The sequence below is a fragment of the Podarcis filfolensis genome (genome assembly GCF_964270895.1).
Source record: "Podarcis filfolensis genome assembly, chromosome: 1".
NCBI lineage: Eukaryota > Metazoa > Chordata > Lepidosauria > Squamata > Lacertidae > Podarcis > Podarcis filfolensis.
Genome location: NC_139604.1, coordinates 52,929,888 through 52,948,598, shown reverse-complemented (window position 1 = coordinate 52,948,598; position 18,711 = coordinate 52,929,888). Strand labels below are relative to the sequence as shown.

The 18,711-nt window shown below is 43.0% G+C and overlaps 1 protein-coding gene across 5 annotated transcripts in view; it reads right to left on the bottom strand.

The window, feature by feature from the left end:
- Positions 1-15,516, bottom strand: part of SLC4A3 (solute carrier family 4 member 3) — a 44,390-nt gene extending 28,874 nt beyond the window's left edge. For 3 of the 5 annotated variants that reach the window (XR_014542615.1, XM_083590827.1, XM_083590829.1), the window contains exons 1-3: positions 8,137-8,267; positions 7,751-7,907; positions 136-458 (exon numbers count right to left, since the gene is read on the bottom strand). Coding sequence is in view for 4 of the 5 variants with exons in the window: in XM_083590827.1 (XP_083446953.1) it covers positions 136-458; positions 7,751-7,907; positions 8,137-8,250 (594 nt within the window). In the remaining variant the exon portion in view is untranslated. Of the gene's footprint in view, positions 1-69; positions 459-7,750; positions 7,908-8,136; positions 8,268-11,037; positions 11,191-15,171 lie in introns of those variants that run through there. The other 2 variants (XM_083590828.1, XM_083590830.1) reach the window with 2 other exon arrangements.
- Between the last annotated feature and the right edge of the window lie 3,195 nt (positions 15,517-18,711).

Genomic DNA, 18,711 nt, shown 5'->3' with positions numbered 1-18,711 from the left:
AAAATATCTGCACTGCCTCATCGTAACACAGGGGGTACTGGAAATCTTTCAACCTTGTTTCCACCGTACCTAATTCTTGTATATGCATCTCCAAGCCCATGGCCCTTGTTGCTGTGTGAGCAGGAAATCTCTCACCTCAATGCTTCCTTCTGCCAGCCCTGCTTTTGGTTTGCCATGAGACTCTCCTTTGGGAGAGGCTTCAAGGTCAGACTCTGCCGAGGCATCCTTCTCTAGAACCTCCTCCCCTTCAGATTCTGCTTCCTCTTCTTCCTCCTCCTCTTCTTCCTCTTCCTCCACCTCCTGGATGGTGGGGGTGACATCAGAGGGAGGTACAGAGGTCTTTCTTGGTTTTTTCTTTTTTTTCTTCTTTCTGTCAGAGTGGGGAAGTCTCTTCTTGTAGGGGAGAGGCAGGTGCGTGGAGAGGGGGTGATGGATGTGGTGGGATGTCTGGCGATGGACTGTGGAAAAGAAACAGAGGGAGGGATTGCATCATGGAGAGAGGGCAGGAAAGCATTCTGCAGGGAATGGCAAACAGGGATTGGGGAAGAAAAGGCAGAAAACACCTACACTCTATTTTGGCAAGCTTTTCTTATCCTTGCTACGATTCCCACTGCAACACACCCAAAGAACTCAGGAAGCTGAGTCAGACCACTGGTCCATCTAGCTCAGTACTGTATATTGACTGGCAGTGACTCTGCAGATCTAGCTGGAGATGCTGAGGATTGAATATGGGACCTAGTGTATGCAAAGCACGTGCTTTACCACTGAGCAATGCCCCCCTCCAGCAACACAGCCATTTCTTTCTCAGTCACTGTAAGAAAAAAACTACAGCATCTGCTTCATATGGCTTTAAACTTTCTAAGAGGTAAAGGCAAAGGTAAAGGACCCCTGGATGGTTAAGTCCAGTCCAAGGTGACTATGGGGTGCGGCACTCATCTCACTTTTCAGGCCGAGAGAGCTGGCATTCATGGGTGTAGACCGGATTTTTGTTAGGGAGGACAGGACTTTTAGGGGTGCAGGACTTTTGTTAGTGGGGGCAGAACCAATGTGATTGGTCAGTTAGTTAAATATTTTGATTGTTTTACTTGATTTAGGGGAGACAGCTGCCCCCCTTGGCATTTGTCCACAGACAGCTTTCCGGGTCATGTGGCCAGCATGACTAAACCACTACTAGTGCACAGGACACCGTGATGAGTGCCAGAGCACACGGAAACCGCTGTTTACCACCACAGCAGTACCTATTTATCTACTTACACTGGTGTGCTTTCGAACTGCAAGGTTGGCAGAAGCTGGGACAAAGCAATGGGAGCTCACCACCATCACACAGATTCAAACCGCTGACCTTCTGATTGGCAAGCCCAAGAGGCTCAGTGGTTTAGACCACAGCGCTCCGGCATCCCTTTCCAAGAGAAAGGCACCCCAAAAATATCTCAGAATTGCATATTTTATCTGTCCTGAGGCCAATACTCAGTTCCTGTTGCCTCCATGATACAGCATTTCCACAGTTCTCTCTCTCTCTCTCTCTCTCTCTCTCTCTCTCTCTCTGTGTGTGTGTGTGTGTGTCTTCCCAGCAAATATAATATCCTCTCTAAGCAGTGGACCTCACAGATTAGCCATTCTCAGTCTTTAACATGGAAAGTGATTTGAAAATGAAATCAGGCATAAATCAGTAAACTGCAATTATCAGAAAGCCACTCCATCCTGCTTGGATTCAGTATTTCCCCTCAATCTAACTTTGCAAAACTCTGTAACTCTATCTCAACCATTAAGCATTACCAGGATCTATTTTAAGAAAAAGAACAAAACTGAGTCAGGATCAGCTTTACCACAATATGGCTGTAGGTGGCAGCCTAGGGCAAGACTTTTGCTAAAGCAACAGATGAATGCTATATAAAGGGGCAAAAACAACGAATTTCACTTCACTGAGTAAGTACAGGTAACAGCAGCAGCCCAATGGAATCTAGAAACTACAGCTTACTAGCACAGTGAAGAGGCAGGGACTCCAACTAGTCCTGGATGTGAGGATTTAACTGCTTCATCTAGGGTAGCCACTTACACATTGTCAAAAAAGAGGAAACATATCACCCAAAAGAGAAGAGGGCAGAGATTTATACGTAGAGATAAATTATTTGTGGATGGGCTATCATCTAACATCTAACAGACTATCATCTAACAGAAGTACAATAGATTACACCATAGTGGGAAGACATGGGCAAGGTGAACTGCATGCTTGCAGTCTATTGAGCAGGTGTTAACTGGTGATGGGCAACTTCAAGGCCCCTGCTCTCCATTCCTATAGTTCTTTATCCTTAAACTGGAGTTTGACTGGATAACCCTTCAAATAGAGAACTCTTCTCTGTAAAGTAGGGCTTGTGGCCACAGTGGTCCTATCAAACCAAAGCAAAATGCATGAGAAAATGGCTGCAAGGCTCAGAGGAGTTCCAGAATATCTTTTAAGGAACCAATAGGAGATAGCTTTAATTATTTGTCTAGGATGCTCAACTTTCTACCAGGCAAGTTACACTTTACACACAAATACAAATCACAAAGTCATAATCATTTTATTATTAATGAAAAACCATTCCCAGGAAGCCACAAATTTGACTGGAGGAGTGATGAGAAAGGGGTGCTTAATCTTTCCCACTAGCCGTTTTCCAATCAAGCTGCTTCCCCCCCCCCATGGGGAAAAAAGATAAATGAATCAGGGAAAAACAGCAGGAGGGAAAAAGTTAAAAAAATACCCTCTCCTCCTCACCAGTTCTATCAAATCTGCAGCCTCTTTTTCATTTTTAAAAAACTTGTTTTTCATTTATTTTTTTAAATGACACCATTGTGTCATTGCCCACATTTATGTGTAATATGTTGTTTTCCCCTTAGACATGGTCTGATGAGGATGAGGGGGCTGCCTTCAGAGTGAAGCTATGCTTATAAAGAAGAGATGCTTTGTGAAAGAATAATCTTGATTGTTCTTGTTCCTGGGCTCAGCTGTGGCTTTGCCTGTGCATTACTCTCTGGAGTACTACTCTCCCTAATGTAGTTAGTTGTCCAAAGTCAGACCTGCTTTGTAAGATATTCCAGTAGAGTTCATGACTGTGATAGTGGAAGCATCCACATGAATGAGCACTGCTGAATAGCCCCAAATACAAAGAAATCATCAGATGTCAGTGGAACAATCCAAGAAACAATATTGATGTTTCCCTCAAAACAACAGTGCACCATACAACTCTGTTCACCATCCAAAGCTGCCATCTTGCTTCCATCAGTCTAACTCTGTAAGTAAGAAACAACCCTGAATTTTACCAGTCCTTTCTAGCATTCACTTTGCCTCCCTTTTGTCAGTAGGCATAGTCTCTGGATCTGAATCAGTAGTGGTTATTACTCAGGCTATGTGGTCTAAACAACGGGGTGTGCCACAAGTAGGAAGCTTGAACTTCTTACAAGCCAAACAACAACAACAACTTCTCAAAGACTATTGTGTGAAAATGCATACTTGTAATTTTCATCAATATAATCTACATGCTGATATCATATAAAAATTATATTATGTGTCATATCTATACTCCTGACTAATATCCTCCATCAAAAAGTGACAAGACAACATGAAGGATCCAGCATGTATAAAACATCTCAAACTACCATCATCATACATGGAAAAGAAGTGCCATAACATTTACAAGTTTCTACATGTTGCCAAGCAAAGCCCCCAAATAACTTGATGGATCATAACTTGATGGATCAGATTCCATCAATATTCCTGTGGTTTTTTCATTGTGTTTTGTGTTTTTGCTTTCAATGCTTTACTTATTTGCTAGTTTATTATAGCTTTGATGCTGAAGGAAATTAGCTCAAGCGCTGTCTCCATGGGAACTGCAATACAATTGGCCTAGAATGACATGGATTTGATTATGACAATCATACCAAATTATACCATGGCTCATACAAAAGGCGTGTCCTAAGCTATATTCTTTTAGCTTTAGTGTTAACCTGCACCATTGTTACTATAACTAGATACTGCCTACCAAACATAGGCTCAGACTTGTGTTTTACTGTCTAGGCCAAGAGAGTAAGTCATCCTGGAAATGGATCTAGAACTGTGGCAATTATTATGATATAGGGCAATTTAAAAAACAACAACAAGAATTTGACCATTGTGCTCTTCTAAAATAAATATTCCTTTTGGGTGAGGCATATCAAAGCTTTGCTCAGGGTTTATTCTAAAATAGGTTTGTCTATACCACATTCCTTTCTACTTCTATGAAGCGGCTGAGTCTTAATATAGCATATTATAGTCGTTTGTGGAGGGTAAGGACACTGGTGTTAAAATAGAAATGAAGTGCTTTGAGTTCACAGCTCAGAGCACTCTGGTTTGGGGGATGTTACCAGGCATCCCTGCATGTCTGAGGTCAAAGATCTGATGGAGTTTGACATCATTTTAATTTGAAATTTAGCAATGAAGCTGAAGGATGCTCTGTGCAGCTTAGCAACGTAACACAGAATTAGTCCCTATCAGCACCAAAACTGCACATGCAGTTAAACATGTCAGCATATGCAAGGGCTGTCATTTGCTTGTAAACAAACCAGAGCATGTCTTTGGAAACAGAAAGCCATGAACTGCAACAGCCAGCATTTGGGGGCAAGCAGAATAAATGTTGGTCAGAAATGTTTAATTGGTGGGAAATGAGGAAGGAATGATATGTACTGTAAAAATCACTGGCTTATCTTCCACACACAGGAGAAACCACCCACCACATAGCCTCCAACTTCCCAGGATTTAAACGCATTTCATTGACCATCATCCAGTCTACCAGGGCTTGCACGCCCTCTCCTGTTTCAGATACGATGGAGAAAGAGCTGTGTGTCATCAGGGTACTGATGGAAACATGCTCCAAAACTCCTAATGACTGCTCCCAACAGCTTCATATAAATTTCATAAACTTTTATTGCACTAGCCAAAGGCCATGGCATTATCCAAAAACATCAACAGTCACTATATAGGTATACAAGGGGTCGGCAAGGTTTACCTCGCCTGGGCCAGTTCACTCCAGTGGAGATCCCTCCATGGGCTGGATTGTGCGTGCGCGTGAGCGCGCGCGCCCGTGATTTCTGATGTCTGCCTCTCTGCAGATGCGATTTGCGGCATCTGCGTCTGTGCAGACGCGATTTTCGGTGCCACGGAAGCGAGCCCCCGCGTTGTGCTGCGCCAGTTTAGCGCAGCGCGCAGGGACTCACCAAGTGAGTGGCTTGGTTTGGGGGTGGCTTGTGGGCCAGTTAAATGACCCCCATGGGCCGCTTGTGGGCCATGGGCCTTAGGTTGCCTACCCCTGATATATACAGTAAAACCATAGTCAAATCAACTAAAATTCTTTGTTATATAAATAAAAGGTACCGGTAGTTCTCATACAAAATGTACAAATATCCAAGTCCCCTTTGCAGTTGATCACTAGTTTATCCAGGGGTTCTTTTGCCCTAAGCTTCCTAGCGGCTTCATGTAGATGTTAAGTAACACTGGAGACAAAATAGTGTCCTGTGGAACACCACAGCACAAGTGTCAGGGGCTTGAAGTGCACCCCCCAGTGTTACTCTTTGGACTCAACCACACAGGTAGGAACAGCACAACTGTAGTACAGTGCCTCCAATGTCCACCCCATTCAGTCAATCCAGGAGGAGACCATGGTCAATGGTATCAAAGGCCACTGAGAGAACAAGTAAGAGTAACAAGGTCACAATCCCTCTGTCCCTCTCCTGATACAATCAAAGCTGATTTAGTCCCCAAAGCAGGTCTAAATCTAGATGGAAGTGGATCCAAGTGCCCATGTTCACAATCAATTCTTGGTAGGGGAGCAGTTGCTTGTGCTGACTATGAGACACTTATAACACAGTAGTGGATTCTTCACGCACCAAATTTTAGCTTGTCACTGCCAGCAAGACATTTGGGCTGTGTGCCTAGACCCCAGACTCCTGCATGCACCACCAGCCACACATGCTGTCTTTGCTTGGTACTGGTGGCTATCATGCAACAGTTGAAAATGGACCTTGTATTTTAAATCAGTGGCTTGCTAGAATCCAAGCATGTTCACTAATAGTGATTCATTTCATACTTAATTATTTTAATATTACAATCAGGGTGAAAACAGAAATAATATAAAAACAGAACTCACTGTCTATTTTTCAGGGCTTTCTCTAAGCTTCACAACAGAAATGACAGTTTTCCCCAACTTGGTGCCCTCCAGTAGTTTTGAACTACATTTCTCATCAACCTCAACCAGCAGCCAGATTGGGGGGAAATCTAGATAGAAAAAAAGTTAGCTGTCCTGTCACTTGTTCCTCCCCTATAGTTCATGAAAACTGTCCACCTATTTGTTAATTTTTCAAAAGTGCCACATGAGCATTTATCAATTCATTGATCGCCTTATTACCGGTACTTATATTTTTAAGTACAAAACTACTTTAGGGGTGGGGTTGGGGGTTCTTGATGATATTGCATGTATCTAGTAGCAAATCAGCACTGACAAACTTCCACCTCAAACTTGCAAAAATAATAATCTTAAGAAGTCAGCCATAGAATGGAAAGTTACATTCAGAATGAAACCAGTGAGAGTGCTTCCAGGTCAGCCTGCTTGCTCTAAAAATATTATATGTGTATTCACCATACACTCTACACAAGAAGAAACAGCTGCTGCTGCTTTCTTTCTCTCACAGGATAGATGAACAAGGAAAATATGCCTCAGCTGCAAGCACAAAGAAACTCTTGTCACCTCCCACTGCCCCCCCTCTATTTTTCCTAACAGTACAGAAATAAACAAAGTTAATAATTTGGTTGAAGCCTGATATCTGGGACTCCAGCTGGACGAATATGTGAAACTAATTTCTTTGATAAATCCTAGGCAGCAACAGAAAAAAACTGCCTGTCTATAGCCAGTTTGGCTTCCATCAAGCAACCTCCAATAAGGTTTCATAGTGGAACAGCTTTACAATAAACTTTAAGGGGAGAATGAAATCAGATATTAGCTACTCAAAATCAATTGCCACCAGTCAGAGAGACAAATGGATAATTTGTACAGTAACTGATCAATATTATATATTGTCTATATTTGGATTTAATGACAATATTTGAAGTCAAATAATTGAAACTTGTATTTGTGAATCCTTTCCCCCCTAGATATCAAATTTCAGTTTGAAAATGTTGAGTTATGCCACTGAAATGTTGCTACTGACATATACACACCCGTTTCACCAAATTCTCCAAACAGTGTTGCAAAAGTTGAGTACGTATAAGTTTTTGAAACGCAGAATCTAAAGTTCGCTTCTTAAAATATCATTTTCATTTGTTTCAGATCTAGTTGGATTGGGTAAACTCTAGTACTTTCCAGCTTGATGGTGTGGAAAGACCATAAATATTTTACACACACTGGGCTAAGCTAGGGTTTAATTTGTTCTGCAGGAGATATATAAACAGGGCTGGCATACGTCCGGAATTTCCTGAACATACCCAGGTTTCATCTGCCGAAAAGAGCATCCAGGCGAAATTTTCAGAAATCGGTTAAAATTCCTGGGGAAATCCACATTTTTCCCCACTAAAAATATCAACAACTTGTGTCCAGATTTTCACTTTTTGAAATACGGCAACCCAAAAATAGGCTATTGTAAGCAGGCCTTCCATACCAATTAAATATGGTTCCTACCTGAAGGCTGTGCTTGGTCTGTGCTCTGATTATAAGCTGGGGTCAGTTTGTTTATAAGACATACGTACATTCAAAGTCACTCTCGCTGTAGCTGCGACCCAGCTTCTCCTGGTCTCTTAGCACAGACTTGCTGATCAAGTCTCCGAACCGTTCGATAGCCAAGGTCTTGTCCAAATCCTCCTCATCCTCCGTGCCAGGAAAGGCCGTCTCAGCATCCTCACCATCCTGCACACCAATCCGCAGAACTGATAAATCACACAGTGCCTGAAAACAGTCCCTTAATACAGAGAGGCATAGAAAAACGCTAACCCCTTTTCCCTGTTCCCAGTCTCCTTCCCCAATAGTACCCACATTCACATTTCACAATGATGGGGTCACAAGAGCCCTCAAAACAATAGAGAGTAAAATGCTTGGCAGGGTTGTCCACCCTGATATTCATTTAAATCGAACTTGCCTTCCTAATCTTGTCTGCCTTCTTCCCCAGACTGGGACTGTGAAGTTTACTGTCGTGTGCACTGTACAATTTTAGATATCCAGAAGGTGAACAACAGACTGTGTCCAAATCCATCCGTTCAAGACCCTCCTTTACCCTCTCTCCTCTTGTTCTCTCTCCACTCCTCTATGATCAGTGTCTTTCACAATCTGATATTTTAACTGTCAAGTTCTTTCTCATCCCCTCCTGCATTCCAGAAAGGAGAAGATCCCTTGGTCTCCAGCTTATTTGAGGGGCAGGAGGAGCAAAGCCAAAAAGAGATTGGATAAATGGCGATTCAGCTCAGGAGACAGGTAGAACAGGAAATATAGGACATAGGCTTGGATCACGAGATCCAATGTTGGCTAGTCCATGTCACAGTTGTCTGATGTTTCCTATTGGTTGCCTGCAGAGCACACCTGTGTAATCCCAGTCTCTCCCCCCCTCCCCCGCATCTGATCCTCTAGTCTTTTTCTTCCATCTTGCCTTCTTCTATCCTGAGTCTTCACCACAGGCCCTGACCCCATCCCATGCTCTCCATTACAATCTTCCACTTTGGAATATCTGTTATGGCCACTTTACTGTACAGCTCCGGATACAGCCCTTTCTTTCTGGATCCATTTCAGTCCTCCCTGTGCCTTTTCCAAGCACCACAGTTCAATCCTGCAGCTATGAGCTCTGTCAGTTTTACCCCTTACCAATCCTCAGCTGCAGACACTGGTTAAAAGAAGAAGAATTCCTGTCAATTTAGCCTGAAATGCTGGTGCCAAGCTGTTGTGGACTCCTCGGTTACCATGGCAACACAGTAGGCCCAGCAGTGACAGGTCCTTGCTGAACCAGAATAGGAAGTAAAACCGCTGAACAGCTCCCAACACCCACCCCTAGATAAACAGTCAAGAAAAGCTACAATATCTGTGCTACTGTGCATCTGTACATACACATACAGGTGTGTAGGTACAGTGTTGCCATTGCTCCTGGAAAGGTAGGGGCCCCCTGCACAAGGGCTTAATTTGAGACAGGGCTCAGCCCTGGAATTTGCTTTCAGCTACAGGACTACTTCCTGATGCATTTAAAGAGTACCTGCAAGGTTGTGAAGGAAGCACATTTCACTCAACATGGAATGATCACAGCTGAACTTACACAGCAGATAAAGGATTTTTAAGGCCTGAAGCCCTGCCCCTATCATTTTAGACATTAAGGATTACTTTGAAGCATCATTTCTGGTAGATCTTGAAGGAGCCTGGTCTAAGGTGCAGGGCAGAGAATATATTACTAGATTCCCTCCATATAGGGAATCAAAGTTGCAGACATATTGTGATATAGACACTCCAAATGTAAAAAAAATAATAATTTTTAAATGGCTTTATTCAGAGGACTTCACATGGAGAATGAAAACAAAGTAAAGATTGGTCATTTCTTACAGACATGAATATTTCATAATATCACAAAATCACACAAGTCAGTTGCTCAAATCCACAATTATTTGCTTCATGTACCAAAAATTTATAGCAACTATCTTTTGATCCACAGGTGATGTAATGAATACCATTGATATAGTGAGTACTTGATCACCTGGGGCAACCTTGTAACAGTAGTTGCAGAATGAGTGACTCCACCTCCAAATTCTTACATTCAGTACTTCTAGATTCCCATCAGATAACTCCAGCTTTCACTAGTCTGATAAAGGCTATAGGTTATTATCATATCAGCAACAAATCTATGTCACATTGCCCTCTCACTCTTTGTAAATATTCTTTTGCAATTTATGCATAAATAGTGCTATATTGATATATTATATAATATTGTAAAATGACTGGCTGATTAGTATCACTGATCCATATAAAAAAAGTTGATCCTATGCAACCATCTGTAAACAGAGGCTTTCTGTTCTCTTGAACATCACTAGCAAAGCCCAGTCCACAAATATATATTAAAAACAGGAGAGCTTGGATCCCAAGAGAAGTTTTTAAAAGCTATAGAATTAAAGTTTCCTGTTGTTGCCCCTGCAACAACCCCCACCCACTGAAAAACATATCGGGGAATTGCCCAAAATTAGGTGGAGGCCTGCCCACTTTTGGTCAGTTCTCCCCTTTCCCAGAAACCCCCTGTGCCCCATTGCACATTATTCATATGGGCCTTCACCCTCTGAAGAGGCTTTTGTGACGTGAAGTTGACTTCGGGAAGAAGTAAGGGAACTGGGCACTTTTATTCCATGACCTTCCTTGAGTTAACTTATCCTAGGATCAAAGCCAATGTCTTTTAAAACTCATTTCTGGGTATTAAAGAGGGGAAATGCTTTGAGCTATCACTTCTTGAATACCAAACTTCAAAGAATAAACACTGCTGCAGTGTCTTCAGAAGGGTAGTCATGTTAGCCTGCTGCAGAAAAGGCAAGTCTTGTGACACCTTAAAGATTTAAAGAGCTCTAGCTTTAAACTTATGTCACAATTTATCCCAATCTGTATAGGATCTGAATGTTTTTTTATGTGGAATTGTTTTTGTTTTTAGAGACAGAATTGTTTAAAGTTGTTTTTATTGTCTTTGTTTTTGTGGTAAAGTTGCTTGGAGATATATATGGGCAGCAATTCATAAATGGAATCAAATAAATATATTTGGTTAGTCTTAAGTGCTGTAAGACTTGTTTTCACTGGTTGTGCAAATCTGTTATGCTTTTTTCCTCTTGAGACCAGTGAACTAGTTAGGGTATAGATTTTCCCACATAACGTATGAACTGAGAAGATTCTGAGCAGGACTCATAGTCAAAGAACTTCAGTCAAAAGAACTGAAGTAATTTGTACACAAATCTCATTTTCCACAGCAAAAACGTTTTACCAGTGCTTGAAAAGCAAATCTATTATATATATATATATATTTTAAAATCACCTGCTGCACTGTAGTGAAGATGCCTCCCAAAGGAGCATTTTTTCCATCTGCCATCTTGGTTTAAGATCTATGGACCGTCATGCAACGTTTGGGCAAATATCAACCCTTCTCTTTCATTAGCAGGCAACCAGTAAGTCTGAGGCGTGGCATAACCTGTGGAGAAAGGATAGAACACATGGACATGTGGACCAAAGAAATGGCAAGGGTGTGTAGCTATATTTGTGGTGAATAAGAACTAATGGAAAGTTAAGAGCCACAGCTCAGAATCATGCGACACCCTTACGCAAGACACTGAGTTCTAAATTAATTATAAGCACTCAGAAAAGTGACCTGGATATTGCTATGGACAGCTCAACAACTTGCTTGGCTCAGATTGCATGCCGCTAAGTGTCAGGATGTAAAAGGAATGGCGTGTGGCATAATAATAATGATAGTCTAATGATGTCCTCCTCTGGAGAGTCATGTGCCATTCCAGTCACCAATCTCATAAAGAAATAGGGGTGGGGGGTGCTGTGTACAGGGTTATGTGGAGGAAAAGCCTCTTTATGGGGGATAGGAAGAGGACTTTGAGAGCACAGGCAAACAGCTTGAGATGACACAACAGATGTTTGTAAATAATAAACAGCAAAGCAAAGGAAAACGATTGCAAGGGTTAAAAGGCAGTAATTTATAGCTAATCAAGGAAGCATAGCTGAGTAATCCCTCTGTTTGCGTAAGCCCTACGTAGCTACTGGGTTTCACTGAGCAGAGACTTGGTCTCTTAATAGCCCTCTGGGGATTTTCTGTCTTCTCTTCAAAATAGTTGGACAAAGTAGACTGTGGATAGCATTGCTTCCTTGCTGGATTTAAATAGGACTCATGAGAGGGTCCCCCCTCCCACCTGGCTAGGTTTTTTAAAAAGAGCTCCATTTCAGTTTTAGGTGCTGGTCAGCTTTCAATATGTGTATGTCTCTGTACATTAAAGCATACAAATGGTTGTTTTGTCTGGGAGAGGAAGTTAACACTCCTCTGGGACAGGAATTGCAAAAGTCTCTAAGCAAAAGGGTAGCAGGTAACATTAAACTGCTTGTGTGGATCTAGGCTGCAATCCTATACACATTTACCTGGGAGTAAGTCCCATTGAGCTTAATAGGATTTACTTCTGAGCAGACATGTATAGGATTGCTCTTAGGGTACAAATTGAGGAAATAATGACATGAAATAAATAAACCTCAGTCATACATTGTTAGAGCTCCTGGAAAAACATTGCAAACAGCTTTCTTGAAAACATTTCAGCACAGAAGGGTGTCAGAAACATACTGGTGCAGGCTTGCAGAAATTCTGGTAAATGTTGGGCTAAGAATTTGACTAAACCCAACCATAATTAAGACAGTAATAGATTTCTGAGACAAGGAATGCCCCTGCAATCACTAAGCTGGAGCCTGCTGTTGCTTCAACATCTAATTATCCCTGAATGTCAAAATACTGCTCCTTGAGCGATAATAGCTATTGTGTAGCTTAGATGACCAACACCCTGCCCTGTAATAGTGAATCTACTGCTTTTGCTAATTGCAATTATAAACATGAACTTTATTTCTTGTTTTAATTTGCCTCTGTAACTTTCAACTCATCACATTTTGTGTTGGCTTGGGCTGATCTTGACAAACCATTTCCTCCTGAATATTCCCTGAGCGTGGGTTGATCCATTCATTAATGTTGTGTCTATTCATTCATTAATGTTTGTGGGGTTGAGTTTTCAACAATGACCTGTGACATCCGAGTTTGACTTTCCATCCAACCATGAAGCTTACTGGGTGACTGAATCACTTTCCCTCTCTCTCAGCCCAACCTGCTTCAAATGGTTGTTGTGAGGATAAAAGGGGACACACACCATGTAATTAGGTATACATTTCTGTTATCACAGATGGACATATGAAGTTGCCTTATACTTGACAGATCATCTGTCCCATTTAGCCCAGTATTTTTTATGCTGACTGGCAAGTAGTTCTCCACGGGTTTGCAGCAGAGGACTTTCGCCTTATCTGCTACCTGATTCTTTTAACTGGAAATGCCAGGGATTGAGCCTGAGCATGCACTCCCTTTCCATTATGGTCAGTGTGTTATACATCCTCTTCACAAGGGTTTCCCCCCGCCGAGACCATACTCAGACAAAAGGGTGGCAGTTCAAGACTGCAGCAATGCAAGAATGGGATCATTTGCATTTGACATTTGCCCTCGCCCACTCCATTCTGTTGGTTACATACTAGGACTGGGAGTGCTCGAGAGGGTAAGGCGGAGGAGGGAACTTGAGAAAAGTAGATGTCAGTCACAGTAGCAGGACATGGCTCTGTGGAAAGCCCAAAACAGACATTCCGTGGGACTGCGGCCCAGAGTGGAGGAGGCAGGGAAGGGGCAGCTGCATGGCTAGGAACAGCTGGAAGAAGGAGAGAGGTGGGGGAGGAAGGAAAGCAGTGACAGAGGCTACGATGTCGATGTCACAGATTTTTGCATGATGCTCTCTGTTGGCAAGGAAACTTTTGTCTGCTCTTTACCAGAAGCTGGAAGAAAGTGGAGCTCCTCCCACCACTGTACCTGCATGCTAGTCCTGCTCCTACTGCATTTCTGCTGCTCAAACAGCTGTTAAAGAGTCAGCAAGTCTTACTGGGAGTGATTGACAAGGACATTAATCTATTAAAGCCATGTGCTGTGGACACTTCCTTTAAAGGCTGCTGTTAATAAGGCCAGATGGGCCACTGGTGCTGACGATTAAAGCAGCTCTTAATTCTTATGACCTTTTATAGCCTTGCCAATAATGTATCTTTCTCTCATACTAGCCAGTATCATTTTACTTGGACTCCCTTGTCTATCTGCCTAGCTGTCCCCACTTTTACATTCAGACTATGGGGGCTTTGAGGCCATGTATTTATACACTGCTGAGCGTGGTCAGGGCACGGTTCATACCTGAAGCTTGTTAGACCCATGGCAATAAACAAGAGAAGCAAGAGGAGGAAGAAAAGGACAGATTTGATTAGAGAGACGCACGTCACTCCCAAATGATAGGCTGTTGGCGCCAAAGGAAGACCAAGAGAGGGACAAGAAGCAGTGTCCTGTGCAACAGAGCAGGAGATAAGGGCTCAAAATCTCACTTAGCACATGCCCAAAGTTCAAACCCCTGCCTGAGGAGGAAGGGACCCTTGAATATGATGAGAAACTGGAGACATGGAGCACACACTGAGATAATAATGTGCAATAGATGGGACTGAACTGAAGGCATGACATGTACAAAAGCACATACACACACAAATGAGAGTGTCTGTGCCAGGAGTACTGTGGCATATGCATATTTTGGGGGGATCGCAGTGGTGGTTAATTTCTGTGTGTGAACAGTGCTGGAGCTTGCACCTAACTGACAGCCACACCCTCTGACCTGGAAGCCCTGTCCACTGATCCCACAAGCACAGAGTTTGGTGAGGGAAAGTACTCTACACATGCTCAGAGGCACTCTCATCTGCATTGCTTCCAATTTTCCCAAACTGAGACCTCTTCCCTAGAGCTAAGTCTCAGCTCATATTACTACTCTCTCTCTCTCTCATCAAAGGATTGCTGATTTATTGCACTAGATTTTGCACTGGGGGAGGGGGTTTGCATTGTCACTTGTCATGTTCAGAAGGCTCCAGATTTCCCAAGCAGGACACATCACTGGCATCTTTTGTGGGCATGACCAAATGTGGGCATGCTGGGCGGTGAGAATGCAGACACATACACGGCCTGTTCTGAAATGTCCCCCCTCCCCTTTTTCCTTCTTCTGCTCTCTGAACAACTCACAAAGCATGCACATACCTTGCAGTCTCCTCTGCTGCCCTGGCAGATGCTTAGGGGGCCCTCACACCCTTTTATTTCCTTTTTTTTTTTTTGCAGCAAGGACTTGACACTCCGGAGAAAGAAAGCCCCAAACCTGTGTGCCAAGCACAAGAGAGGCAAAGGCAAACCCATCTAAAAGGGTCCTGCTATGAGATCCACAGCTTTGCTCCCTGCGGAAGACTCTCTCTCTCTCTCTCTCTCTGCCCTGCACCTGGCAATGTCAGGGACATGAGGATGCTGGACCAGGATGGGATGAAGGCAGGAGTGGGGGTGGGGAAAGAGGCTATACTGTACCTCGCTGCTGATGAGAAGGAGAGCTGCCTGCCTCCAGCCAGGGGTCCACCGAATTCACGCTGCTGTGACTGGCCTCTTCTTGCCCTCCCTCCTGCTGCTGCTGCTGGAGATCACTCAACATGTGTCCATTTCCCTGCTAGTGGCTCAGGTAGGGTGGCTGTTTGAGACACCTCCTCTTCTCCTCCACCACCTCTGCCTCCTCCTTTTCAGTGCAGCAGCAGCAGCAGCTTCCTGCTCCTCCTGCAGGCAGCCATCCGCTGTTACTGGCTCTGCTTGGAGACGAGCTGCACATTGGCTGCTCTGGCTCCCTTATTTAAAATTCTGTGTGGCGAGCCGCTCAGGCTATGAGTCACTCGCTGCTTTTCGGAAGCAGAAGCAGGCAGCAGCTGAGCCGAGTGGCTATTCTGGAGAGTCACAGGATGGTGGGAGGGAAGGAGGGACGCCAAGTCACCTCCCTTGCTAAGACAGCCTCACTGGCACCTCCACACCCAAGGAGCATGGCACTGGGGCAAAGCCGCATGGCTGGGCAACGCAGTGGTGCAGGCACCACTTGATGCCTGCACACCATCTTCCATCTCTCAGAGGTGCCAACAAATAAAATATTGGGGTGGGGAGAGGTAAGCCCTGCCCAACATAATCGATCATAAGATGTGGAGCACACACACCATTTGAACGGCAATGCCCTTCAACTTTGGGGGCCCCAGCTCCCTCAAATATTTTATTGGGGGAACATCGGCCGCAAGGAGTTGGCTCCTATGCCATCTCTACATACCAACTTGCATGATGCATTGTTATTCCAAAGTGTTGCACATACCAAACTGAGAATGATACCAGTGGCTAAGAGACTCAGCCCTCCTGAGGATTCTTAATGAGTTTTGAGGTTTTGGCTTTTTAAACTTTAAAGACTGAATTCTTAATCCATGTTTTATATTGCAGCTGTATTTTTAAAAATTGTTTATCATGAATCTTAACAATTTTTTTTTTTAAAAAAAAGCACGCTGCCCAGAGAATTTCAGTTATGGGGCAGCATAGTAATACCGTTCAATAATAATAAATAAATCATCAAAGAGCTCCCACTTTGAATCTTAACACTGTTATGAACTCACTTAGGCAAGCCACTCTTTCTCAGATGTACCTTACAGGGTTGTTGTGAGATTACAGCTAGTTAATGTGCTGCAGGGCAGACTCAAGACTTTGTAGTGCCTGAGGCACAGCAGCAAATGTGCCTCTCACCTCCCAAGTCAAGGTGCATAGGGTCTAAGACAAAAAATCCCACAAGCACCACTCTCTGAAAAATAAAGAACACATTAACAACAAATTAAAAAATATTTCCTGCCATTATACCCAGATTACCTCATTTTCCTTAACGATGGGGCCAACTCTGACAATGCAAGCAAAGTGCTTTGAATACTTGCAAATGCTATACAAATTTCAACTATTATAATTCCTGTGCAAATTTTGTGCCAGTTTTAAGTCACCTCGCATACTTTAGCTGAGAGGTGCCCTATGAATAACCAAGCAAACAAATAAATTATCACACATGTTGTGTGAACAAAACAAAAATATAATATAATAGCAGGAAATTCTCTCTCTGTGTGTGTGGGTGTGGGTGGGTGTGGGTGTGTAAATTTAAAGCAGCCTTACATCTGAAACTGAAGCCAGGTTAAAAGTGTATTTTTTATCAAGAGACACTACACAGATCATATATTTACAGGTGCATGCTAGGATTGTTTGTTTGTTTAAGATCTATGCACGATCAGCTGCTTGCTAATCTTGTCAACTCAATAAACCATACATCAAAAGTATTCCTTGTCCCTGCGCTATAATATAGGACACAAAAAGTAGTTCTGCTCCCACCCAAATTAGACCTGATTATTTGACCTTCAACTATTTTATCAAAAGTGTGTTAACATGAATGACAGGAGCAACTGTTGGTGCCCTATTATAATTATTTCATAAGGGAAAGCTTTGACATGAAAACTGAAAATTTATCTCCCAGAGAGAGAGCAGATCTGTTCAATTAATAATTTTTGCTTGTGTGTTAAATATTCTGAATGCTCTATGGACCAAGAAGGAGTTCCCACACCCAAAGCTGGTCATTTATTTATACATACATACATACATGCATACACACTTATTGGAGCAATTCACAAACTGCTGTACTTAGAATGGAGTAGGAGCAGTTAAGTCTGACCTCAGTGGGTTAACTGATTTTAAGTGACTTGCAATTGACTACAGTACCTAAAACTCTTAGTTCCACCAAATGTTTGGACTTTGCAGTGAGTTATTCCCAAATGAGCAATGGAAGGATTTTATCAAGAAACATAGCTAAGGGCTCATTCACACTTCTGCTTGTGCTGTGCCTAGAAAACATGGGTCTGAGCAGTTAGTGTGGATGAGCCCTTAGTCACAGCTAAATTTCTGGATGGGATGTTTTTGTATTATCTCCCACATCTATTGTGCTGGCGCACATGCAGATTTGAATTCCATACCTTAAAGCAGGTGTGGAGAACCTGTGGCCTTCCCCATGTTGTTGGATTCCAACACCCATCATCCCCAACCAGTATGGCCAGTGGTCAGTCCAACAACTTCTGGGTGGGGGCACACAGGTTCCCCACCCCTGCTTTAAATAATGTGTAGACAAGAGGTAATAGCAATGGATTAAAGAATTGGGCTCACAAGAATAACTGATTAATGTAAGCATAGGGGTTTTTTAGAATTATGACTGGCTGTAATCGTTATGAATATAAACAAAATAAAAATAGAAGCAGAAAAACAGAAAGAACATGGCTTGGATTTCCTATAAATTCTAACTAAAGCTTTAGGCATGCACATCTGATGAGGGAACTTTCTTATACAAAAATAGGAAGGCTCTGTCCTGATGTGATATGAAGCTGGGTTCTTTGCAAAGCATTATCAAACCTGAGAACTCTTGTCCTCCCTTTGACCTGCATTCACTAATGGCTCTGCGAATAAGGAATCCGTAAACACCCATCAAAGATTTGGTTAATACTAAGAACTCTCATACAATTGGAGGACCATGCTGTGCGCAGCATGGCTTGCTTTATTTGTTTTAAGGTGTATGTGTCCATGTGCAGCATGCTGAGGGAGAAACGCCAGGGCTCAACAGAGAACCAGACTTCTACAAAGGCACACTAAATGGAGCTATTCTGGCTACTCCGCACAGACTGTCAGAAACAAAAGAAAGAACAAGTTTTCAGTAAAACTTCTCTGGAAACTGGCAAAAGATCCAAGAAACATGGCTGTGCATTTATTTCTGTCCTAATCCAAAACCCCCAGGGTTCAGGCCCTTCTGAAAACCGAAGGAGGTACTGAGTACCAGCAAGCCCTGCCTCAAATAAATTATTACACGGTACTCATTATTAAGACCTGAAGCAGTGATCCACAGAAGAATGGGGAATCCTGGCCCTCTGGATGTTCCCATCAACCAGCATAGTCAATGGTCAGAAATGATGGGAGTTGTTGTCCAACGACTTCTGGAGAGCCAGTTTCCCCACCCCAAGTCACTAGAGCCTCAAG